The following is a 21,323-nucleotide window of genomic DNA, read 5'->3' as shown; positions in this document are numbered from 1 at the left end:
TCTAAAATTAATTAGTAATTTTGGGGGGTTTGATCCTAGCTCTAAGTAACATCATGGAAAGCCATAGACCTTATTTTTATTTGTTCAACAAGAAGAACAAATATTATCAAGAATCTAATTTGTATTAGGTATTGTAGTGGCCCTTGGGATACCACGGCCAATAAAATGTACAAGGCGCTGTTCTCCTGGATCTTACAATGTAGCAGTAATTGGGTGTTGATCCTGGGAGAATACATAAAGGCCACAGACAGTCTTCAAAGTAATTGAGAATTCAGTCCTGGCCTACAGACTTGAAAAAGAAGAGCGCTCAGCCCCAACTATCAAAATTTGACATGTGGCTCTGGATTACATTTTACCTAATTAAACTTCTGCACCAGTAGCATAACCTCAGTGGTGTGCTTGTTAAAAACACATGTTCTTACTCTTAGTCATATTTCCTATGAAACAAGTCAGCTTTCTCTTTGGAGCTGAAAATGCCTTTTGACTCCAAAGGTCAGAAGATTCCAGCGTATTTGCTGGGCTCTGGTAGATTGACTATCACAGAACTGATGTCAGTCACAAGGGGTTCCAGACTCTCCACCCCCTCCCTTAGGATCCACACCCCAAAGCACCTAATACTTGAAGGGGACATCTCTATTGTCTCAAAAAATAATGTGTGTAATATGTATGATATTCTTGGGTCTTTCTCCTTCTCTTTCTCTTTCAATGTGATTAATATTACTTCCAGCAAAACTTTGATGATGTCTTCCTTTTCTTCTAAACAACAACCACTGCCATTTTCTTAGAAAAAAGTCAGAGGCTCCACCACGGTGGGTACTCTGGGGCAGCCTCCTGAGTGGTAGCCTTTCACAAATGTAACACATGACAAACTTGTGGGCAAACACAGAAAGTCCCGCACTGTTGCTGATTATCAGGGATTGAAACTCAAGAGTTCTTTTTTTCATGTCTCCCAAGGCCCAATTTAATTTAACTAGGTTTTCTATTTTGGAGATACATAATTATCAAATGACTTCAGATGAGATGACATGTACGGTTTTTCTACAGGACACATTTAGAGTAAAGTTGCTGATCAAAACAAAGTCTGTCTCATTTTCTGAATTATTGATAAATTCAGTTGCTTAACATAAACTAAGCATCCCAGGCAACACACTGCCCTTGGTGTGGTGGTTAGAAACAGGAACCTGCATTGAGTGTTGGGGTTGCAGATAAATGTAGCACACTGACTTTTGTGGCCTTGGTCCAAAATGGGAATATTCTCATCCCACACTACAGGCTGGCAAACTTTAAATAATTAACTAATGATTTGAAAATGTTTTGTGGTCTGCATGAAAGAAACTTCGTTTTGAAAATGAAAATGCTGTAAATATATGCTTCTGTGTTTTAGTTAAAACTCTGAGCCAATAGTCTCCAATTTTTAAAAGATCACACATACCATTAGGAATAGGGTAAAAATTTTAAACATGTAACTTTTTGTGTGTATGTATATATATATATATATATATATATATATATACATGTGTGTATGCATACATATAAACATACACAAATAAAAGTTATAGGAAGAGGTAAAAATATAAGCAGAGGTCCTAATGTTTTTTTTCCTACCACAATATATATTCTCTTAGACATCATTGTTCAATGCTAAAGTTATTGTATCTTAAAAGTGATAATAACAGCTAAGGTTTATAGAATTTTTATAATATGCTCTTTTATAATGTGCTCTAAGTGCCTTACATATATTATCTCATTTAATCTTCAAACAACTGTAGAGAGCAAATAATATTATTTCTTCCATTTTACATATGAAACTCCATTTCTCAAGGACACACTGCTAAGAGGCATCACTGAGACTGAAATGTATTTAGTTTGAGTCCAGAGACCATACTTTTAATCAATCACCATGCTGTTACCTGCAAACGTGACCTTAGTTTCTGCAACGTCTTTTAAATTTCACTTCATTTTTTTCTTCCCTTACATCTAAAAAATGTCAAATAATAAATTAATATGATTTTTTAAAATCCTAAGGGTAGAGTATATACAAAAGGAACAGGAAAAGTTTCCCTTCCCTCCTAACTCTATTTTCTAAGTGACTTGCTAAAAGATCTGATATGTGTTCTGATATGAAACATAGGAAGCATTTTTTTTCTCAGAAGTACAATTGAGTCTTTTTTGCCTCTTGTTTGGAATTGTTTCTGGTAATGGCAGAATAGCTCATATTGTACCAAATTTCTTGCAGATAATAATTGTAACCTCTGGACAAAAACAAACAAACAGCTACTACAACAACAACAACGACAAAACCCACAGAAAAAAACTAAATGAAGGCACTGGAGAGGTAAGAACAGAAAGAAACTGGAGGGGAATTGACACTTAGAAGAAAGGTACAGCACTGGGTTATTCTTCCGCTTTTATGGGTTTCTGCCTAGGGCAAGCCTCAGTTTGTATGGTGGATAAAACTCAGAAACCTGCACATGTACTGGCTGAGGAAGCAGAGGAGAAAGTTTGGGGCAACCACAAAAGCTAAGAGTTAAGGGGCGAAATCTCAGAAAGGAGAGAGTTACAGAGCAGATGCCCCAAATTATCTGTGTAAACACTGCCCAAATCTCTGGCTGGCCTCTGAATGGTGCATGAGCTTGGCAGACTCCAAGCAACACAGATCAGGCTAAAAGAGCTAACAGGAGGTCTCAGCTACCGCCCACGGCAGGAGAGGCAGAGTTTGTGTTCAGACAAGTTAATCGCCTGCTAAAACAAAATAATCAGTGCTATTCAGAGCAACAATAGAATCCAGAGTCTCTATAATATATCACCACAATGTCCAGAATATAATCCAGAATTATTAGATATATGAAGAAACAGAGAAACGTGACCCATACTAAAAGCAGTGCTTCTCAAACATTTTGGTCTGAGGATCTCTTGTACTTTTTAAAATTATTGAGGACCTCAACAGGGTTTTACTATGCATATTATACCTATTGATATTACCTTATTAAAAATCAAAGTTGACGTTTTATAAAATTTATTATTTTAAAATTGGATTTATTATTTAATAAATCCAATACATGTCAGCATAAGTAACATATTTTCATGAAAAATAACCATGTTTTCCAAAATAAAAGCAATTAATGAAGAGAGTGGCATTGTTTATATTTTTTCATATCTCTTTAATGTCTGATGATAGAAAAATAACAAGATTCTCATGTTTGCTTCTGCATCCAATCTATTGCAATATTATAGTTTGGTTTACATTATGAAGATAATCTGGCCTCACATAGTTGGAGAGATAGAAATATTTTAATAGACTTCACAGATAATTGTGGATATTCTTTACTACTATACTAAAATTTGACAGATGATAGTTTCTCAAAGGTTTGTTGCAATGTGGAATCTGAAACTATATCATAGTCTGTTAAATTTCATGTTCTATTATATTAAAATCCATTGTTCTATATTGTATTTTTATTGGATCTTTAATCCACGCATGATTTTACAACATTAGCTTTGGTCATTTATAAAATCCTGGTTCATTAAGTTATGCAGACCTTTCAAATGTTGACTCATTTCATTGTTCAATATTAAAAATCACAGTCATTAATATCATTACTGATCTCATTAGGCAAGTCTTTAAATATCAGGAAACTCTTACGCTCATGATGGTAGATACAAATTTTTAAAAATTCCAATTTTCACTTGAAATTTCAAATTTTACTGTGGGCAATAAATATTGTCAATTTTCTTGAAGTGACAAACTCTCATTCATATTTTAGAAAATACTGAATTCTGAATAACCAGTGTGTCTACTCATTGTCCTTTCAACTAAAAATGGTGTTTCATGAAAGAATCAGCTAGTTCTGTTCACAACTCAACCAACCACACAACTACTTTTTCGATCTGCTTCATTATGCAGCAAAAGTGATTTATGCATGATTCACATCTTGTTAAAGAGAATATTAAAAAGACATGTATTTAAAGGTTGAGATTTGAAGAAAGTCATAGTTCATCTGGCTTCATCAAGGGAATTCTTAAATAACTATCCACTAGTACAGCTTGGGGCCACTACCTTGATTCATTCTAAAATGTTAGGAGTTTTACTGACAACTGCTTTTGTACCATCATTGCAAATGTTGACGTATTGAAGAAGGCAAATAACATGTTAGTATCATTAGGAAAATAGTTGTGACCTTTCAAACCCCTAGAAAGCATCTTAGGAACCTTAGGAGTCTGCTAACCATACTTTGAGAACTGCCGCAGAAGAGAAAATATAAACAATGAAGATTGACCTCAAGACCACCCAGATGTTTTGATTAGCAGACCATGAGTTTAAAGCAGCTATCAAAAGAATGCTCAAATTTTTAAATGGAAATATGTTCAAAATGAATGATCAAATAAGAAATCTCAGCAATAGAAACTGCTCAAAAGAACCAAATGGAAAATTATGGAACTGAAAAATACAATTCTGAAATTAAAAAAATTCACTGGATGGGCTTAATAGCGGATTGGAAAGGAAAGAAGAAAAAGTCAGTAATTGGAAGGTAAATCCATAGAAACTATCAAATCTAAAACACAGAGAAAAAAAGATTAAAGAAAAAGAACAGAGGCACAAGACTTTAGAACTAGGAGACAACACCAAAATGTTTAACAAACTTGTAGCTAGAATCCAAGAAAAAGAGAAAGAGTGAGGCAGAGAGAAGTATATAAGTAAAAAATGACCCAACATTCAAAGATTATGGAAAGACATAAATTTATAGATTCAAGTTGCTCAGAGAACCCCAAGTATAAATACAAAGAAAGCCAACCTAGGTGCATGATAGTCAAACTGCTAAAAGCAAAAGATAAAGAGAAAATCTTAAAAGCAGTCAGAGAAATAACACACTATGTACAGGGAACAATAACAAAAGAAAATGGGTTTCTCATCAGAAACATGAAGACCAGAAGATAGAAGAACTACATTTTTAAAATGCTGAAGGAAAGAAAAAAAATCTCAACCCAGAATTTTATATGCAGTGAAAATGTCCTTGAAAAATGAAGCTGAAATAAAGACATTTTCAGATAAAGGAAAGCTGAAAGTATTCATGACTAGCAAATGTACAGTTTAAGAATTGCCAAATAAGTTCTTTAGGTCAAAGGGAAATGATACCAGGTAGAAATTCTGATTTGCAGGATGGAATGAAGAGTACCAGAAATAATAAATATGGGGGAAAATATAAAAAACTATTTTCCTCTTGATTTCTTTAAAATACATATTGCTATATAAAGCAAAAATTGTAATAAGTATTGTGTGTTTGTTATGGATGTAATATATATGACAACTATAGCATAAAAGATGAGTAAAGATAAAAAGAGACCTATATAGTTGCAATTTTTTTTAACATTTTATTTGGAACAGTACAAAATTAATTCTAAATAGACTATATGAAGAATGTATATTGTAATCCATAGGTAACTGTTCAGGGGGAAAAAGAAGTACAGTTAAAAAGCCAATAGGGAAATTTAAATGGAATTCTAAGAAATTCAGTTAGCCAAAAGAAGGCAGGAAAACAAGACTAGAGGAATAAAATCAGATGCAACAAACAGAAAACAAGTAGCCATATGGGAGGCCTAAATCAAACCATATCAATAGTTACAATAAATATAAATGGAGCGGCTTCCCTGGTGGCGCAGTGGTTAAGAATCCACCTGCCAATGCAGGTGACATGGTTTCGAGCCCTGGTACGGGAAGATCCCACATGCCGAGGAGCAACTAAGTCCGTGTGCCACAACTACTGAGCCTGCGTGTTGCAACTACTGAAGCCCGTGCGTCTAGAGCCCGCACTCTGCAATAAGAGAAGCCACCGCAATGAGAAGCCCATGCATCGCAACGAAGAGTAGCCCCCACTCGCCACAACTAGAGAAAGGCCACATGCAGCAACAAAGACCCAACACAGCCAAAAATAAATAAATAAAATAAATTAATTAAAAAAAATTTATAAATGGAGCAAACATTCTACTTGATGTCAGAGATTGTTACAGTAGATTTTAAGAAAGCAAAACTCAACTATTTGCTGTCTACAAGAGACACACCTTGAGTATCTGTCTTTTGTTTATAACATTTGAAGGTACAATTCACCTTCTTACATGGGCAGGAGAATAATAAACCCTATAGATTCCTTGCTCTGCAGCAAAACCCTGACAACCAGCAGAACTGGCTATAGTTAAAAATTAAGACAAAAGTGTGCCTTGCTTGTGGCATCTGTCCACCCCTGTTTGAGTGCTCCTCGAACCCCCACCCAACCAAAAGCCCACTTCCTGTGTTTTGCCTTCTAACTTAAAGCAGTCTATGCTCTGTGCTTCTGCTGGGTGTAGCTTTGTTCCATTCCAGTATCTCCAAGTCCAGGTGTTTGTGAATTACTTAATTTGATAAAATAATTCAAGCTAATGTGTTATTCACTAACAATATATTACTGTTCCATGGCATGGCTATAACAAGGGCAGCCAGTGTCTTAATCATAATAACTAATATTTATTTAGTAATTAAAGAAGGACCACGCTCAGTGCTAAGCACCTCACGGGTGCCATCCCATTTAGTTCTCCCCAGGAACTTTATGAGGCAGACGTTGTAACTGTTAACATTTCCCAATCAGGAAAAATAAGGTGTGTCCCCCCTGCCACATACGCACCCAGTTACATGTTTACAGTTAAAGTGTTAAAAACAGGATTTAAACTCAGTGTGTCCAATTCTAATATCCAGTCCCTTAAATCTAAGGAATAGTGCTGGCATAATGACAGGCATGAGAAAAGAGACATGGGGGCAAAGTAGCCTTTTCGTCCTTCAAAACTGCCTTAAGTAGCCCCCGCCCCTATCTACACATTGACCATGTAACCAGCATCTTTGTGGGGGAGATGAAAAGGCACTTTGAATGCCGATGATGCAGGTCTTTTATGTAAGTTATCTCATTTATTCTTTGCCACCTGGAAAGGCGGGCTCTTCTTACCCCGGTATGGCAGATGAGAAAATATAAATGTTTTAAAAGTTATAAAATAAGGTGTACTGATCCTTGGTTTCAGTCATGAGAGTAACAGATTAAAAAAACAAAACACATATATCAGTTGTGAGTTCATTACTACAAACCTCTCTTTGCTTTGATCACTTCTTACAGCAAGCTTGTATTCAGATATCATTAGTAGAATGAAAATAACAAGAACAAATGTGATTCAAAAACACTTTCTGAGGGTAGAAAAATCTTCTTCTAACATACTGGAGACTTGGCCTCTGAAAAGCTTGATGGCTATCCTCACAAATGTTGGGACACCCAGAGGCGCTACACAGGGCTCTGAATATACATTACTTGCCTTACAGCCTCTCTGTCCACGAAGAAACTATTATGACCCTGATACGACAGTGCAAAAAGAGCAGCATGACAAAGTCTTGCGAAGCAGTATCTGTTTGGTTGCTTTTTAAATTTTTTTTTTTGTTTCTGGATAGCCACTAATCAAAAAGATAGATGAACTGCACTGTCATCCGTTGTTTTCCTCTGAAGCTGTTGAAAGCCCTAATGGCCAGGGCTTAGCTAATACCTGTTCTTTGAAAGTATTAAGCTATCAGCGCCTCCACTATCACTGCCACCTGCCTAAATATGACAAGGACATTAATGAAGATAACTAGGTGTCCTGGGGAAAGAAGAGAACTTGAATAGAGAGGTAGGACATTATGACAAAATTCCTTGTGCTGATTTGCACAGGACTCTGCAGCTTACTAGTTTTTTGACCTTTGACAAATTGGTTTACAAGCCAGAGTCCTCCTCTTGCGCTTGCTCTGAGGATGAGAGGGGAGAGCTGCTGGCACTGTTTGAGAAGAAAAACTTGCCCCCTATCCTCTTACTTCAGTGCCTGGGGCCCTGCAAATTAAACTGGCAAAAGACATATCAGTAGGAGAAAAAAGGTTTATTTCTATGTGTGTGCATACAGGAACTAACAAAAGAAGTAGCTAGCTCCCTAAATGGTTCAAGTTAGAGGCTTTAGACCTAACTTAGAAGGGGAAAGGGAGGGGACCTCTATGAGAAGAACAAAAAAGTTTCATTAAGAAAGACAAACGGATTTTAAGGAGAACAAACCAAAGATAAGAACATTTTTGATAATGTTGGTTTAAGCAGGTGTGAGTGGTCTTGTCTTCTTCATGGCTGTGAAACTTTCCAAGGAAGGGATTTACAGTATGTTTATCTTGGTCTCTCTCCTGGGAGTAGACCCACCTCCAAGAGGGGATTTATGACAGCCTCATTTCTCAGCAGCTCCTGCTTAGTCAGATAAAGGAAGTTCTTAGAAAGCTTCTTTCTGCATCTGTTGAATCTCAAATATCTTCAGCTTAAAATCAGGAGGCTGGTGTGGAGCTGGGTTAAGGGGACGTAGGTCAGCAGAGCTGGTTACAGGGAACTGAGGAAGAAGAGTCTCTGGTATAGACTCTATTGTGCCTCCCCAATTTCATATGTTGAAGCCCTGACCTCTAATGAAACTGTACTTGGATATATGGCCTTTAAAGGGGTAATTAAGATTAATAACATAATAAAAGTGGGGCCCTAATTCAATAAGACTGCTGTCCTTAGAAGAAGAGGCAGAGACGCCAAGGAAGCATACACACAAAGGAGAGGCTGTATGAGGACATAGCTAGAAAATGACCATCTGTAAGCCAAGGAGTGAGGCCTCAGGAGAGACCAAACCTGCTGACACCTTGATCTTGGACTTCGAGCCCAGTTTGTGGTATTTGCTATGGCAGCCCAAGCTGACTAATAGATCTTCTTTAGACTCCTTTACTGATGTAGAAGACAGAATAAACTCCTACCTAGTTGAAAAGTGTATAAGGAACAAGGCACAAGAACCCCAAGACCTGAAGAGGATGGGCTAAATCACAGCTTTCCAGTCACACTCTGACAGAGCGGGAACCCTTTCTACCTGGCTGAGAGGTAAGAGAGAGACACTATAACTTTGAGGGCTAAAAGAGGTAAAGAGCAATGGTGTTGGCCTTCAAATCTTAGAATTTTATGGACAATTCTCATCCTAGACGTGCTCATAGCCAAGCAGAGATTTAGGGCTCAGTGGGGAAGGCACCATTATTCAAATGTTCCCTGGGTTTGTCTGGGGGAACTTGATGGAGGAAGGGAATTTCAAAGGATCTGAGGGGCAGGGTAAGGCAAACGGGTGCTTAGAATAGAAAGCTGGCTGAGAGGCATGGAGTTCTTACAGAAGCGTCAATGACCAGTTGACCAAGGCAGGTTTCCAGCTCAGTCCAGGGCAGCACAGGCTCATTGGCTTTGAATTAGGGTCCAGGTGGACTGTGGCATCGATCTTCTATTTTGTTTTAATAATTTTTTAAAAATTCTGTAACTGTTTTAGACTTACAGAAAAATCGAGAACATAGGACAGAAAGTTCCCATATACCCTACTCCCAGTTTCTCCTATTATTCACATCCTACATTAGTATGGTACATTTGTTACAAGCAATGAACCTGCATTGACATGTTATTGTTAATTAAAGTCTATACTTTATTTGGATTCCCTTAATTTTTACCTAATGTTCATTTTCTGTTGCAGGATCCAGCCAGAATCCCACACTACATTTAGCTGTCATGTCTCCTTAGGCTCCTCTTGGCTGTGACAGTTTCTCAGACTTATTTTTGATGATCTTGACAGTTTTAAGAAGTATTGGTTAGGTATTTTCTAGATTGTCCCTCAGTTGGGATTTGTCTGATATTTTTTGTCATGATTAGAATGTGGTTATGGGTTTTGGGAGGAAGACCATGGAGGGAAAATGCCATTTTCATCACATCATATCAAGAATGCATACTATCAACATGGCTTATCACTGTTTATGTTAACCTTGATCACTTGGCTGTGGTGGTGTTTGTCAGGTTTCTCCACTGTAAAATTAGTCTTTCTATTCCCCTTTCCATACTGTACCTTTTGGAAGGAAGTTACTACATGCAGCCAACACTTAAGTAGTGGAGAGTAATGCTCTCCCTCCTCAAGGACAGAGTATGTACATAAATTATTTGAAATTCTTTTGCTTGGGTGATATGTCTCTTCTCTCCTTATTTATTTATTTATATCAGTGAGTATTCATGGATATTTATTTTATGCTTTGAGCTATAATCCTATATCCCTTTCTTCCTTCCTTCCTTTTTCCTTCCTTCTTTCCTTCCTTCCTCTCTCTCTCTCTCTCTTTCTTTCTTTCTTTCTATCCAGATTTGGCTATTGGCAACATCCTTCAGGCTTATCTTGTATATTTCCTATGCTATCCCAGTCCTAGAATCAGCCATTTCAACAGGGACCACTTTTACTGAAGAGTGATATTAGAAACCAAGATCTGGGCACTAAGTGTGCTCATTGCTACTGGGATGTCATTGCTGCTAAGTCACTCAGCTGAGAGAGCAAGGAAATATATGTGTGTATACTAACCCATGTACATAAACTTTTCTAAATATTTCTATATGTAATCATCTGTATCTTTACTAAGCTAAATATGAGTTTATACTGATGTCTCCAACTCTATTCTCTTATCACATACATCTTTCTAGCACCTCCCCTGGCTTATCTGTATTCTCCCACTCCAAGAGTGAGAAACTGGCAGCCACCATCTGCCATCCATTTACTTAGTTTTTCATTGGCTTAAAAAAAATTTGAAATGTTAGTATCATTACTGGCATTATTCCTTTTGATGCTGCAGTTGTCCCAGATTTGGCTGGTGGGATTCCTTTCAAGCTGTGTCCTTTCACTGATGGAGATCCACCAATCTTTGAGCAACTCATCGTTTGCTGGCACAAGAAGATATTCTGGACTGTCCTTGTATTTTCTCTATCTCAGATATAGAATCAGCCATGTCTTCAAGGAGTCCTAATCTACCCCGTCTTTTACTGAGATATAATTCACATACAATTCACCCATTCAAAATGTACAATTCAATGGTTTTTAGTATATTCTCAGAGTTGTGCTACCATCACCACTATTTTAGAACATATTCATCACCCCCAAAAGAAGCCACATATTCTTTAGCTATCACTCCCCAATGTCCCCATCTCTCCCATCCCTAGACAATGATGGCATGTATCTTCAGAGTCTGGTGTGTATGTCTGTTTGTGTGTATGAGTGCATATGCCATTGACAATTATGGGGTTGGCAGGGGGAAGAGGCAATATCTGGGAAATCATGATCACACAGAATCTAATGCAGAGGGTGAAATTTCCAAATGAGAGGATAAGAAGGGATTGGTCAAATTCCCCACAGATGGGAATGGGGGTAGGGATGGGTAGGGTAAAGCCTTGATGATTATTTGGGAAAAGTAGATAATACAAGGTAATAGTTAAGAACTCAGTTTCTGGAGTCAAGTGTTTGAGTCTCAGCTGTGTAACATATAGCTATGTAACTCTCAGTAATTTAAACCCTCAGTTACCATGTCTATGCAACACCTACTCTCTGCCTCATAGGTCTCAGGAACTCACAGGCACACATGGTTGTAGTTGGCACCTATAAATGTGACCTACATAATCTTGGTGGGGGATAGAGTGTGGTGTCTGGTCAAGGAGACCTCTTCAGGGCAGAATGAAAGAGGGTATCCTCTGCCATACTTTTTCTCTGGGGACAATGTTCTTGGGAGAGGTTCACTAAAAACCTCCAAGAGTCTGGGGATTAAAAAGAGACCCAAAGAAATTCAGGGGGCTGTTGTTTTAATTTTTATTTTGGGACTAAGCATGAGTAAAACTTTGCATCCTTCTTGAAATGTACCCTGTCCATTCTTTGTACCTTAAATTAAAGTTACAAGTATTTAAAATGCCTATTTAATACTTAAAAAGCTTTATAGAAAATTACACAGACAACTATCTTACCATGAACACAATTATATGTATATATTTCTATCATTTTCTGATCATTGTCAATGTGCACAGTTTCTCATAGTTTTATATCATAGAACATGTGGATTACAATTGTTCCCATGTGTCACTGTATATGTAGATCCTTATAGATTTAACATGACTGTAATTGTATACACAATTTCATACACTTGTCTTTTATATTATCGTTCAATTCTGAACATATAATTAGCAATTGCTCCTAGATAGCTTATGTGGAAAGACAGTCTTCAGTTTGTAGTTCCAGCTCTTTCTTGTGAAACCTATCATACTTTAGGGCTGTGAATCTTTACCTTAGGATTCATGAAAGTTTTGGTTTAAAAGTGAAAAATGAAAAGACTCTGTAGCAGGGACTTCCCTGGTGGCGCAGGGTTTCATCCCCGCCTTCCAGGGTTCGATCCCTGGTGCGGGAAGATCCCACATGCCGCGGAGCAACTAAGCCTGTGTGCCACAACTATTGAGCCTACGCTCTAGAGCCTGCAAGCCACAATTGCTGAGCCTATGCACCACAACTACTGAAGCCCGTGTGCCTAGAGCCCGTGCTCCACAACAAGAGAAGCCACCGCAATGAGAAGCCCGCGCACCACAACGAAGAGTAGCCCTCGCTTGCCACAACTAGAGAAAGTCCACACACAGCAATGATGACCCAGTGTAGCCAAAAAAAAAAGGAAAAGAAAAAAGACTCTGTAGCAGATTGTGCTCCTGAATATCTGTAATCCCCCTTTTATATAGTAATAGAATTGTAGTTGGGTCTATGGCTGCCTCGCACAAGGTTATGTTTTTGGGCCCCCTTTGCTGTGGAGACTGTGTGGTTGCAGGAGGTGAGTAGAAGGAACAGGTGCCTTGATGGAATTGGGTGCTCCCTTCATCTTTTCTGTCTTGCTGGTGGCAGGGAGCAGCCACTCTAGACCCAGAGCCAGAAGTGAAGCTCCATGTCGAAGACAGAAGAGCCATCTTACCATGTCTGGATGGTTAACATTCTCTCTTATTTAAGCCATCATATTCATGGGTGGTCCAGCCTTTACTTTGATATACCACTTTCTCACTGATTGTTTCAGGTAAGACAGTTTAAAAATATACCCTCGTTTTGAAAAAGCCCAGAAGTTTTGCTTTCTTCCTCACCTAGTGTTTGCTAAGCTATTTTTGTCTCTCCACTTGTGGTTGGTCACATGTTGGTAAGTGTTTCATTTTACTGGTGACACCTATGCCCTCCTATGTGTTCTGTGCACAGAGCTGTGTTCTAGGAGGAATGGCTCCTGCCACTGGGGGTTGGCTGTATTCCAGGAGCTCAGTGTTGGTCATCCTGTATTGCACACGTTTAATATTACATAGAAGTAAGCATTAGAAAAATGTCAGGATGTGGTAGAATAAAAAGACTGTTAGCTGAGAGCTAGCTGGAGGAAAGATCCCAAATCCTGTAAACCAATGGTAGTAATTGTAGTACTAATAGAATTCCGCAAACACAAGCCCTACCTTCCTCTCCCAACTGATACTCATTGTTCCCAGATCACATCTTTTACTGAAAAGTAGAGGGAACCAAAGGAAATTAAATTTTATTGGACACCTTAAGATTTATTGAGAGGTTGTGCAAAACAGTGATTAAGAACATGAGGACTGAGGTCAGATATATCAGGGTTCAAATTCCAGCTTCACGACTTATTAGCTGTAGGGTTTGGTAAGTAACTTAATCTCAGTGTCCTCATCTGCAAAACTGAGATAATAATACCAACTTTGAAGTTTTCTGGACATTAAATAACATATCTAAAGCCTGGAATGGATTAAAAAGGAAGTTGATAAATGGTCATTAACATTATCTATTCTGTTCCCATTTCTTGATGTCAAGTGCTTTACATACTTATGCCATCAACCCTATAAAATGGGCATAACGTATTAAAAAACAAAATTTAACTGAGTAAATTTTAAGATCTAATCGGCTTTATGAAATCTAGCAAACCAAGAGCTACTTGGAGAGGTTACACAACAAAGAAGGCTTTTATAGTAAGGAGGGTGGGACAAGGAAAAGAAGTTATCAGCAAAGAAAAAATAAAATTTCATTGCAGTAAAGTAAAAGTTCAGGTGACACTGGCTTCTCACTGGCTGAGCTATGGTGTTTTCTATTGGTTGGGCTTGTTGCTGGGCAAGAAGGAAGTTTTCCTTCCTCCCCTGTGGTAGTAAAGTAGTTGTACTTCCTGTTTGGGAGTGCAGGTTACTTCCTGGGGTAAGTAACTGACCAGCTTCCTGTTGGGGTAATTGTCCTCTTCCTGCTTGGGGTAATTGACAATGAATGGTAGGATGTGAGAGTTCCCTCCATAGGCCTTCCAGACTCCTATTTTACTTGTGGTTTCCTTATATTAATTTTCACACATACTTATGTTGTCAACCCTATAAAATGGGCATAATCCTTCCCATTCTATAGATGAAGAAATTGAAGTTAAAGAACTTGTGAGGTGAAATAGATATCATACTAGCTATTTTGCAGATGAAGAAATGGAAGCATGGAGTATTTAAATAACTCATGGATGTCTCAAAGCAAAACAATTGTGGAGAGACGATCCAAAGCCATGTCCGACCTGATATTTGGCAATTCTCTATTAGTTGTCACCCCTGACAAGTTGTCACAGTCATGGTGATATTTGTTACTTGCACTAACTTTCAAGAATCAATTTTCTTCACAGATGGTCATATCCGCATCACTCCTTTCAATAAAGACCAGAGTCACAACTCTTAGGGAAGAAGCAAGTGTCCCTAAGTGGTGTTTTCTCAACTGGTTCTGGGCTCATCAAAACCATAGGCCATCCTTCTTACTCCGATTTCTAATATAACATAAACAATCTATGATTAGCCTTCTGCAGTTGTCCTAATCAATCACAAGTATTTTCTGAGGTTATATTATTTCAAATAGTACTGTGTCAAGTGTCTGTTCTGTAACTCCTTTATTTGAAGTTACAATCTATTGATGAGCCAACATAAAGATATCAAAACAATTAGCAACTAATACAAGGGAACAGTAATTAAATAGATATTTAATTAAATAGCTATTGATTAAATAATAAAATATTAAATTAATATTTAATAATTAAATATTTAAACAGTAAATAAATATTGCAATTATTGCAGTAGTTGAACTGTAAATAGAATTCTGAGTTTTTTAGCAGAAAAAGTGAACATGATTATAAGAAAAGGGGAAAGATACAAGAGGAAGCAAAGTTTTTCCTTGTCTTCAACTTCAAGAGATTTCACAAGTGGCACTTTACAGAAGATAGAATAAAAGATGCCCTCAACAACGTTCTCACAGGAGACACAGAAATGGAACCCAACTGGCTTTTTCTTTTCATTTTGGATAAAGCTGAGCGTCTAACATTGGAGGAAGTTTTCCTTAATACTCAAAAATGTAATCAGGGCACAACAGCAGAAATTTGTGTGGCAGTGGGAATATTCTCATAGCAGCATGTTTTTCAAACAATATTCCCAAACACGCCTTTTCTCCGTTGAGATTTGATAAAAGCTAGGTAGGAGAAAATTGTATACAGTGTGCTTTGATGGCCACCTACACTCTAAGTTGATATTCTGCGTTTCTGGTTGAGGGAAGGGCCTCTGTGCTCTAAATCCCACCTCAGCACAAGGTTTGGCTGAGCCTCTTTGTTAAGATGGTGGCTCCTGATTAGGACTAGACTCCAGGACGGGCCGTGCCACCTGCTTGAGTTGGTGGGCTGAGGACCCTTGTTTTTATTGGCTGTTCTCACTCCCTTCCTTAAGTCTGTATGGTAAGCCTCATGTATGTTTATAGGCGTGTTTAACCGATAACCCTTGGCCCTTATATATATGAGTAGACCGGAGCCCCACGCAGAGCTGCTACCCTGTCAGCCAAACCTGAGACCAAACATTTTAGTTCACCTTTGCAGCTAACTCATGACCCCAGGGCATGGCCCAGGGAGTGTAGGGAGGCGACTCTCTCCGGGGAGTTCTTATAGAATATGTTCCCCCTACAATATTCCACAGCCTTGGAGAATTACTTTCTCCCTGCCTTTGCTGTACAAGCCATTACACCTCCTGTCAGGCAAGCGAGGCCTGAGAAAGTGGAACATGGAACGCTCAGTCATCGGTGTTGGGCGGGGCGAGGATTCGGGGGCGGAGCCTGGCGCGAGAGGGAGGCTCTGGGGGCGTGGCCGTGTGGGGGCGTGCTGGGGGGCGGGGCCTGGGCATGCCCTGCGGCGTGCGGGGGGCTGGCCTGCGCGCGGCGGGGGCGGGGCAGCAGCCGCAGGCCCACGCCGTAAACAGTCAACATGGCGGCGGCGGCGGCAGCGGCACCCGGGGCCTTGGGCACCTTGCAGGCCGGCCGCGCTCGCTTGGTGGCCGCTTGCTGTGCGCGGCTCGGCCCTGGGTGGAGGCTGTCTGGCTCCTGGACGGTCCCGCGGGTCGACCCGGCGATCTGGGCTCGGGGCTGGACACACGCGGCCGGGGGGGCGGCCTGGCGGAGGGGCTACAGCTCTGAGGTGAAGACGGAGGACGAGCTGCGGGTGCGGTATCTGGAGGAGGAGAACCGAGGTGAGGGGCGCGACGAGGGCGGCCGCCGGTCCTAGGAAGGGGTTGCAAGGTCGAGTGTCCGGGCTGACGTCAGTGTCCGCAGAGAGGCTTGGGGGCCCTTCCCCTCCCCCACCCAAGCATTGCAGCTATATAGTGCTCTCCATGCCTAAAGGTGCCCTACGGAGCAGCTTACCTGTAAAAGTGGCCCTACTCGGCGCCGAAGACAGAAATGCGGCTTACGTCCTCATCTCTAGACGAGCCAAGGTCAATAAACCGGGTGTGTGATATTTGCTTCCAGATTTTGTTCTTGCTCTGTGATTGCTTTCTGTCAACTCAGCTATCAGGCGGAGAGTTTTGGAAGCTGCCTTGAGAATGCACCTTATTATTCTGAGTCTTCTTCAGTTTAAAGCGGTGCATCTGGAACAATTATTCCCCTTGCCCATTTTATCTTAGAAAGTTAGTTTTGTGGACTATTTCAGTTCAGCTAGACAATTTTGAGCATTTTTTTGGTCTTCCAATTCCCTTGCTAAGCCCTGGGGGACACAATTGTGGATGATGTTGATCTTGCCCTTGAGCTACCTCCTTGGGAGGAGATAGATGCATTAGCAGTACAATACAGTGGGAGGAAGGGTTGTGTTAGAGGATGTGTGCCAGTCGGTGGGATTGCTGTTAAAGCTCAGTTCCTTTCACTTGCCTTGTTGGGAGAAGTTAAATGGATCATGAAAGGTGGAAATAGCAGTTTGCCAGAAGAATAGTCATTGAATTTTGACATGCAGTTATTGAGCACCTATAATCGGTTAAGCAGAAGTGCAAAACGAGTTAAGTCATGATTGCTATCTTAAAGCAGCACCCAGTATAGCGAGGAAGATAGTGGTGATTAAAAGGTTATGCTAACTTTAAAGGCTTGGTGAGAGCAAAGGGCTGTAATACCCCCAAGGGGCATATGATCAGCTATATCTGGGGAGATTGGAAGACTGCAGAAGGGGATTCTGAGGGTTAAGTTAGGGTTTTGCCAGATGAAAAGGGGTCCAAGGCATTCTTTGCAATGGAATGTGACGTTAGTGAGGGTTCCTAGGCAAACTTCTCTGTGCTTCAATTTTCTTCTGTGTAAAAATAGGAAAAATAATACCAACTTTGTATGGCTACTGTGGAGATTAGACGAGAATGTAATATAAATTGCCCACTGAGTATCGATCTAGCTCATAGGGGGTCTTCTGCAGTATGATGAGTTATTTCTTTTATTTGTTTATTATTTCAGACAGACAAGAGCATCGTGAAAGGCATGGCATGGGAACATGTGTGATGTTTTGGGGAAATGGCATAAAGCAAGTGTGGTTGTAGTATGGCATGACAGGCAGAATATTGAGAAATTCAGCTGGAAAGTAGATTGGCACTGGAGTGATTAGAGCCATGAATGCTACCATCTTTTGGGTAAGCTTAGTCTTGCCAGGATTTCAATTACATTAGGTGAACCAGCAGTACATTAGATACAAATGCATTGCAGGTACAGCTAGTAATATGCACCATATTCTGTATTTTTTTGACCTAAATGAATGCACATTGAAAGTAAATTTTTACAAAATGTCTGGAAAGTCCTTCAGTTAGGTTTCAAATGGGTCAAGGAAAAGAAATCAGAATATAAGTCAATTTGATAAATTCAGAATGTTTTCAGTCACTTGAAATGTAAAAATCAGCTATTAGGGAATATGGGTTCTTAAGAAAATTGATCCACTTCCTTTCAGGATTGGCAAGGTGACAACTCAGTTTTGTCTAACATTATATGTGCTTTGCTTTGCTTTGCTTTACTGTCAAACCAGCAATAAGCAGTGCAAAGAAAAACATGAGTTCAAGGCTGGTGCAGGTGAAGGAATCTCCCTGGTGCCTTTGCTTATTAGAGGCGAGTCCAAAAATTGGTGCTCTTAGCAGCCTGCAGGGAATATGACAACTCCACTGGGTCAGAGGAGCCCCAGACTGCTCTCTGCCCTGTAGGCCTCTTTAGGCTGGTGGAGGTGGGTAAATGCAGAATACATCGGTACTCACTGGTTGCCTGGGTTCCATATTTGTAATTTGTTGTGGAAGCACAGTTAGACAACCAGCTTTCTTTAGTCGTTATTTCTTGCATTGTTGTCCAGCCTACTCAGGGTTTTAGAGCAGCAGTCCCGGTCATGGTTTACAGAGGTCTCTCCTGGTTTCCTGCAGTGGCTGCCTTTATAGGTCAACTGGTCTCCAGTCATTCTCCTTCCCAGTTTGTTCTTTGCACTGGTGCTGGGGTTATTTTTTCAAGGCCAAGCAAGAATCACATCTCTGCTCAGTTAAAAACCTCTAGTGGTCTCTAATGCCTACAAGCCCTCACAGCTGCAGGCCTTTACAGGCCATCCGTTTCCCTTCTGCTGCGCCTAAGCTTTACCTCTTCTTGCTCTTATGTGTCTGTGCTTTTGCACACACCTTCTGGAATGACCTCTCCCTTCTCCCGACCAACCTTCTCCCAGTCTTGCAGGCTTCTACTCATAATTGTGACCCATTTTAAAGATCATTTTTGTGAACCTTATACCAACTTCTGGTAGAAGTAGAGCAAACAAGCAAATGCATAATTCAAGTTATTCTTAATGCCTGCTCCTACCTCATCATTCACATCTGGCTTATTATCAGGTCTTCCCAATTGCCTTTGTAGTCTTTCCATTTTTATCCATGTTCTTCTTTACCAACACTGCTCTTGTCCAAGCCTGTATCATGTCTCAGGTGGCCTGTTGCAGAGGTCAGCTAGCTCATCTTCCTACTACATGCTTTTTTTTTTTTTTTAAAACAGGTTGATTCCTTTCACATTTTCCTCATGTTTTAAAGAATACATTCTTTAATTCCATATATTTTATGGCATGTGAATTCTGTCTCAATAAAGCTATATATTTAGATAGATGTATATATTTTAAAATTTTATTGAGATTAATTCACATATAAAATAAAAAATGTACAGTTGTTTTTAGCATATTTACAGAGTTGTGCAACCATCACCACAATCCAATTTTAGAACATTTTTATCAATCTAGAAAGAAACCCTGTTCTCTTTGGCAGTGTCTCCCCGTTCTCAATACTCCCTCTCCCCCCAGACTAAGACCCATTTATCATCTACTTTCTGTCTCAATAGATTTTTCTACTTTGGACATTTCACATAAAGAAATCATATGTGGTTATTTATGGCTTCTTTCACTTAGCATTTGGCTTTCAAGATTCTATTATGTTGTGGCATGTATCAGTACTTCATTTGTTTTTATGACTGAGTAGTATTCCATTGTTTGGATTTTTTTGTCTGTTCATTATTGATGTACATTTGGATCATTTCCACTTTCTGGATCTTGTGAACAATGCTGCTTAGAACATTCATGTATAAATTTTTATGGACATCCTTCTTTATTTCCACTTAGGAGTGCAATTGCTGGATCATATGGTAGTTGTACTTTTATGATTAACATTTTGAGGAACTGCCAAAGTTTTCCAAAGTGGCTGCAGCATTTTGCATTCCCACCAGCAAAGTATAAGGGCTCTAATTTCTTCACATCATGAACACTACTTGTTTGGTTTTTGATTATACCCATCGGGTGTGTTGGGAAGTGATATCTCATTGTGGCTTTGATTTGGACTTCCCTAATAGTTAAAGATGTTGAGTATCTTTTCATGTGCTTATTGGCCATGTGTATTTCTTCTTTAGAGAAATGTCTTCTCAAATCCTTTTTAATTGGGTTGTTTGTCTTTTTGTTGTTGAATTGTAAGAGTTCTTTATATATTCTGGATGCAAGTCTCTAATCAGATACATGACTTGAATATATTTCTCCTGTGGATTCTTTTTATTCTTGTTAATTTTGAAGACCCTAGGTTTTTAATTGTGATGTAGTACAATTTATTTGTTTCTTTTGTTGCTGAGCTTTTGGATCATATCTAAGAAAACTGTTGCCTAACCCAGGATCACAAAGATTTATAACTGTTTCCTTCCAACAGTTTTATGGTTTTAGCTCTTCACGTTTGTGTCTGTGATCGATTGTGAGTTAGTTTTTGTGTATGGTGTGAGGTAAGAGGTCACCTTCATTCTTTTGCTTTGGATATCCAGTGTACCAGTGCTATTGATGAGACTTATTGTTCACCACAGAATTGTGTTGGCACCCTTGTTGAAAATTAATTGACTGTAAACATAGAGATTGTTTCTGTACTTTCAGTTCTATTCCATTTATCTACATGTCTATCTTTATGTCAGTACCATTTCTGAAGAATTTATACCAGAATTTCTAAAGAATTCTCAGTTTTTTCAAGGAAGTCAAGTCAACTGGTATTTTGATAGGAATTGCATTGAATAGGTAGATCAATTTGGGGAATATTGCCTTTTTAACAACGTAAAATTTAACATTCCATGAACATGGAATATCTTTTCATTCAGCAGTATTTTGTAGTTTTCATTGTATAAGTCTTACAAGATTTTTGTTAAATTTATTTCTAGCTATTTCATTCTTTTTGGATACTATTGTAAATGGAATTGTTTTCTTAGTTTTGTTTTCAGATTGTTCATTGCTAGCGTACAGTAATACAGTTGTTTTTGTATGTTGATCTTGTATCATGCAACTTTCCTGAACTTGATGATTTTTTTTCATAGTTTTTTAGTGGGTTTCTTAATATTTTCTATATACAGGATCCATGTCATTTGCACACAGAAGAAATTTTACTTATTCTTTTCCAATCTGGATGCCTTTTATTTCTTTCTCTTCTGTAATCTCCCCCGTTGGACCCTCTGTACAGTGTAGAATAAAAGTATCAAGAACAGACATCCTAGTCTTTTTCCTGATCTGAGGGGAAGGCATTCAGTCTTTCACCATTAAGTATGTTGTTAGCTATGGGTTTTTTGGTAGGTGTCCTTTATCAGGTTGAAGAAGCCTCTGTTTATTCATA

At 39.1% G+C, this 21,323-nt stretch overlaps 2 protein-coding genes across 8 annotated transcripts in view; one reads left to right on the top strand and one right to left on the bottom strand.

Annotated features, from left to right (window-relative positions):
* NUP62CL (nucleoporin 62 C-terminal like) overlaps window positions 1-21,323 on the bottom strand; it is an 888,162-nt gene that overhangs the window by 4,579 nt on the left and 862,260 nt on the right. The gene's annotated exons all lie outside the window — the stretch shown is intronic.
* Window positions 16,112-21,323, top strand: part of AUH (AU RNA binding methylglutaconyl-CoA hydratase) — a 162,532-nt gene continuing 157,320 nt past the window's right edge. For 6 of the 7 annotated variants that reach the window (XM_082402989.1, XM_082402988.1, XM_082402986.1 and 3 more), the window contains exon 1: window positions 16,113-16,415. In XM_082402989.1, coding sequence (XP_082259115.1) covers window positions 16,154-16,415 — 262 coding nt within the window. In that variant the 5' untranslated portion in view covers window positions 16,113-16,153. Of the gene's footprint in view, window positions 16,416-21,323 lie in introns of all 7 variants that reach the window. The other variant, XM_082402987.1, reaches the window with a different exon arrangement.

This window comes from Balaenoptera borealis (genome assembly GCF_965194805.1).
Source record: "Balaenoptera borealis genome assembly, chromosome: 8".
In the NCBI taxonomy this organism is placed as follows: Eukaryota; Metazoa; Chordata; class Mammalia; order Artiodactyla; family Balaenopteridae; genus Balaenoptera; species Balaenoptera borealis.
This window is presented reverse-complemented; position numbering and strand designations above follow the sequence as displayed.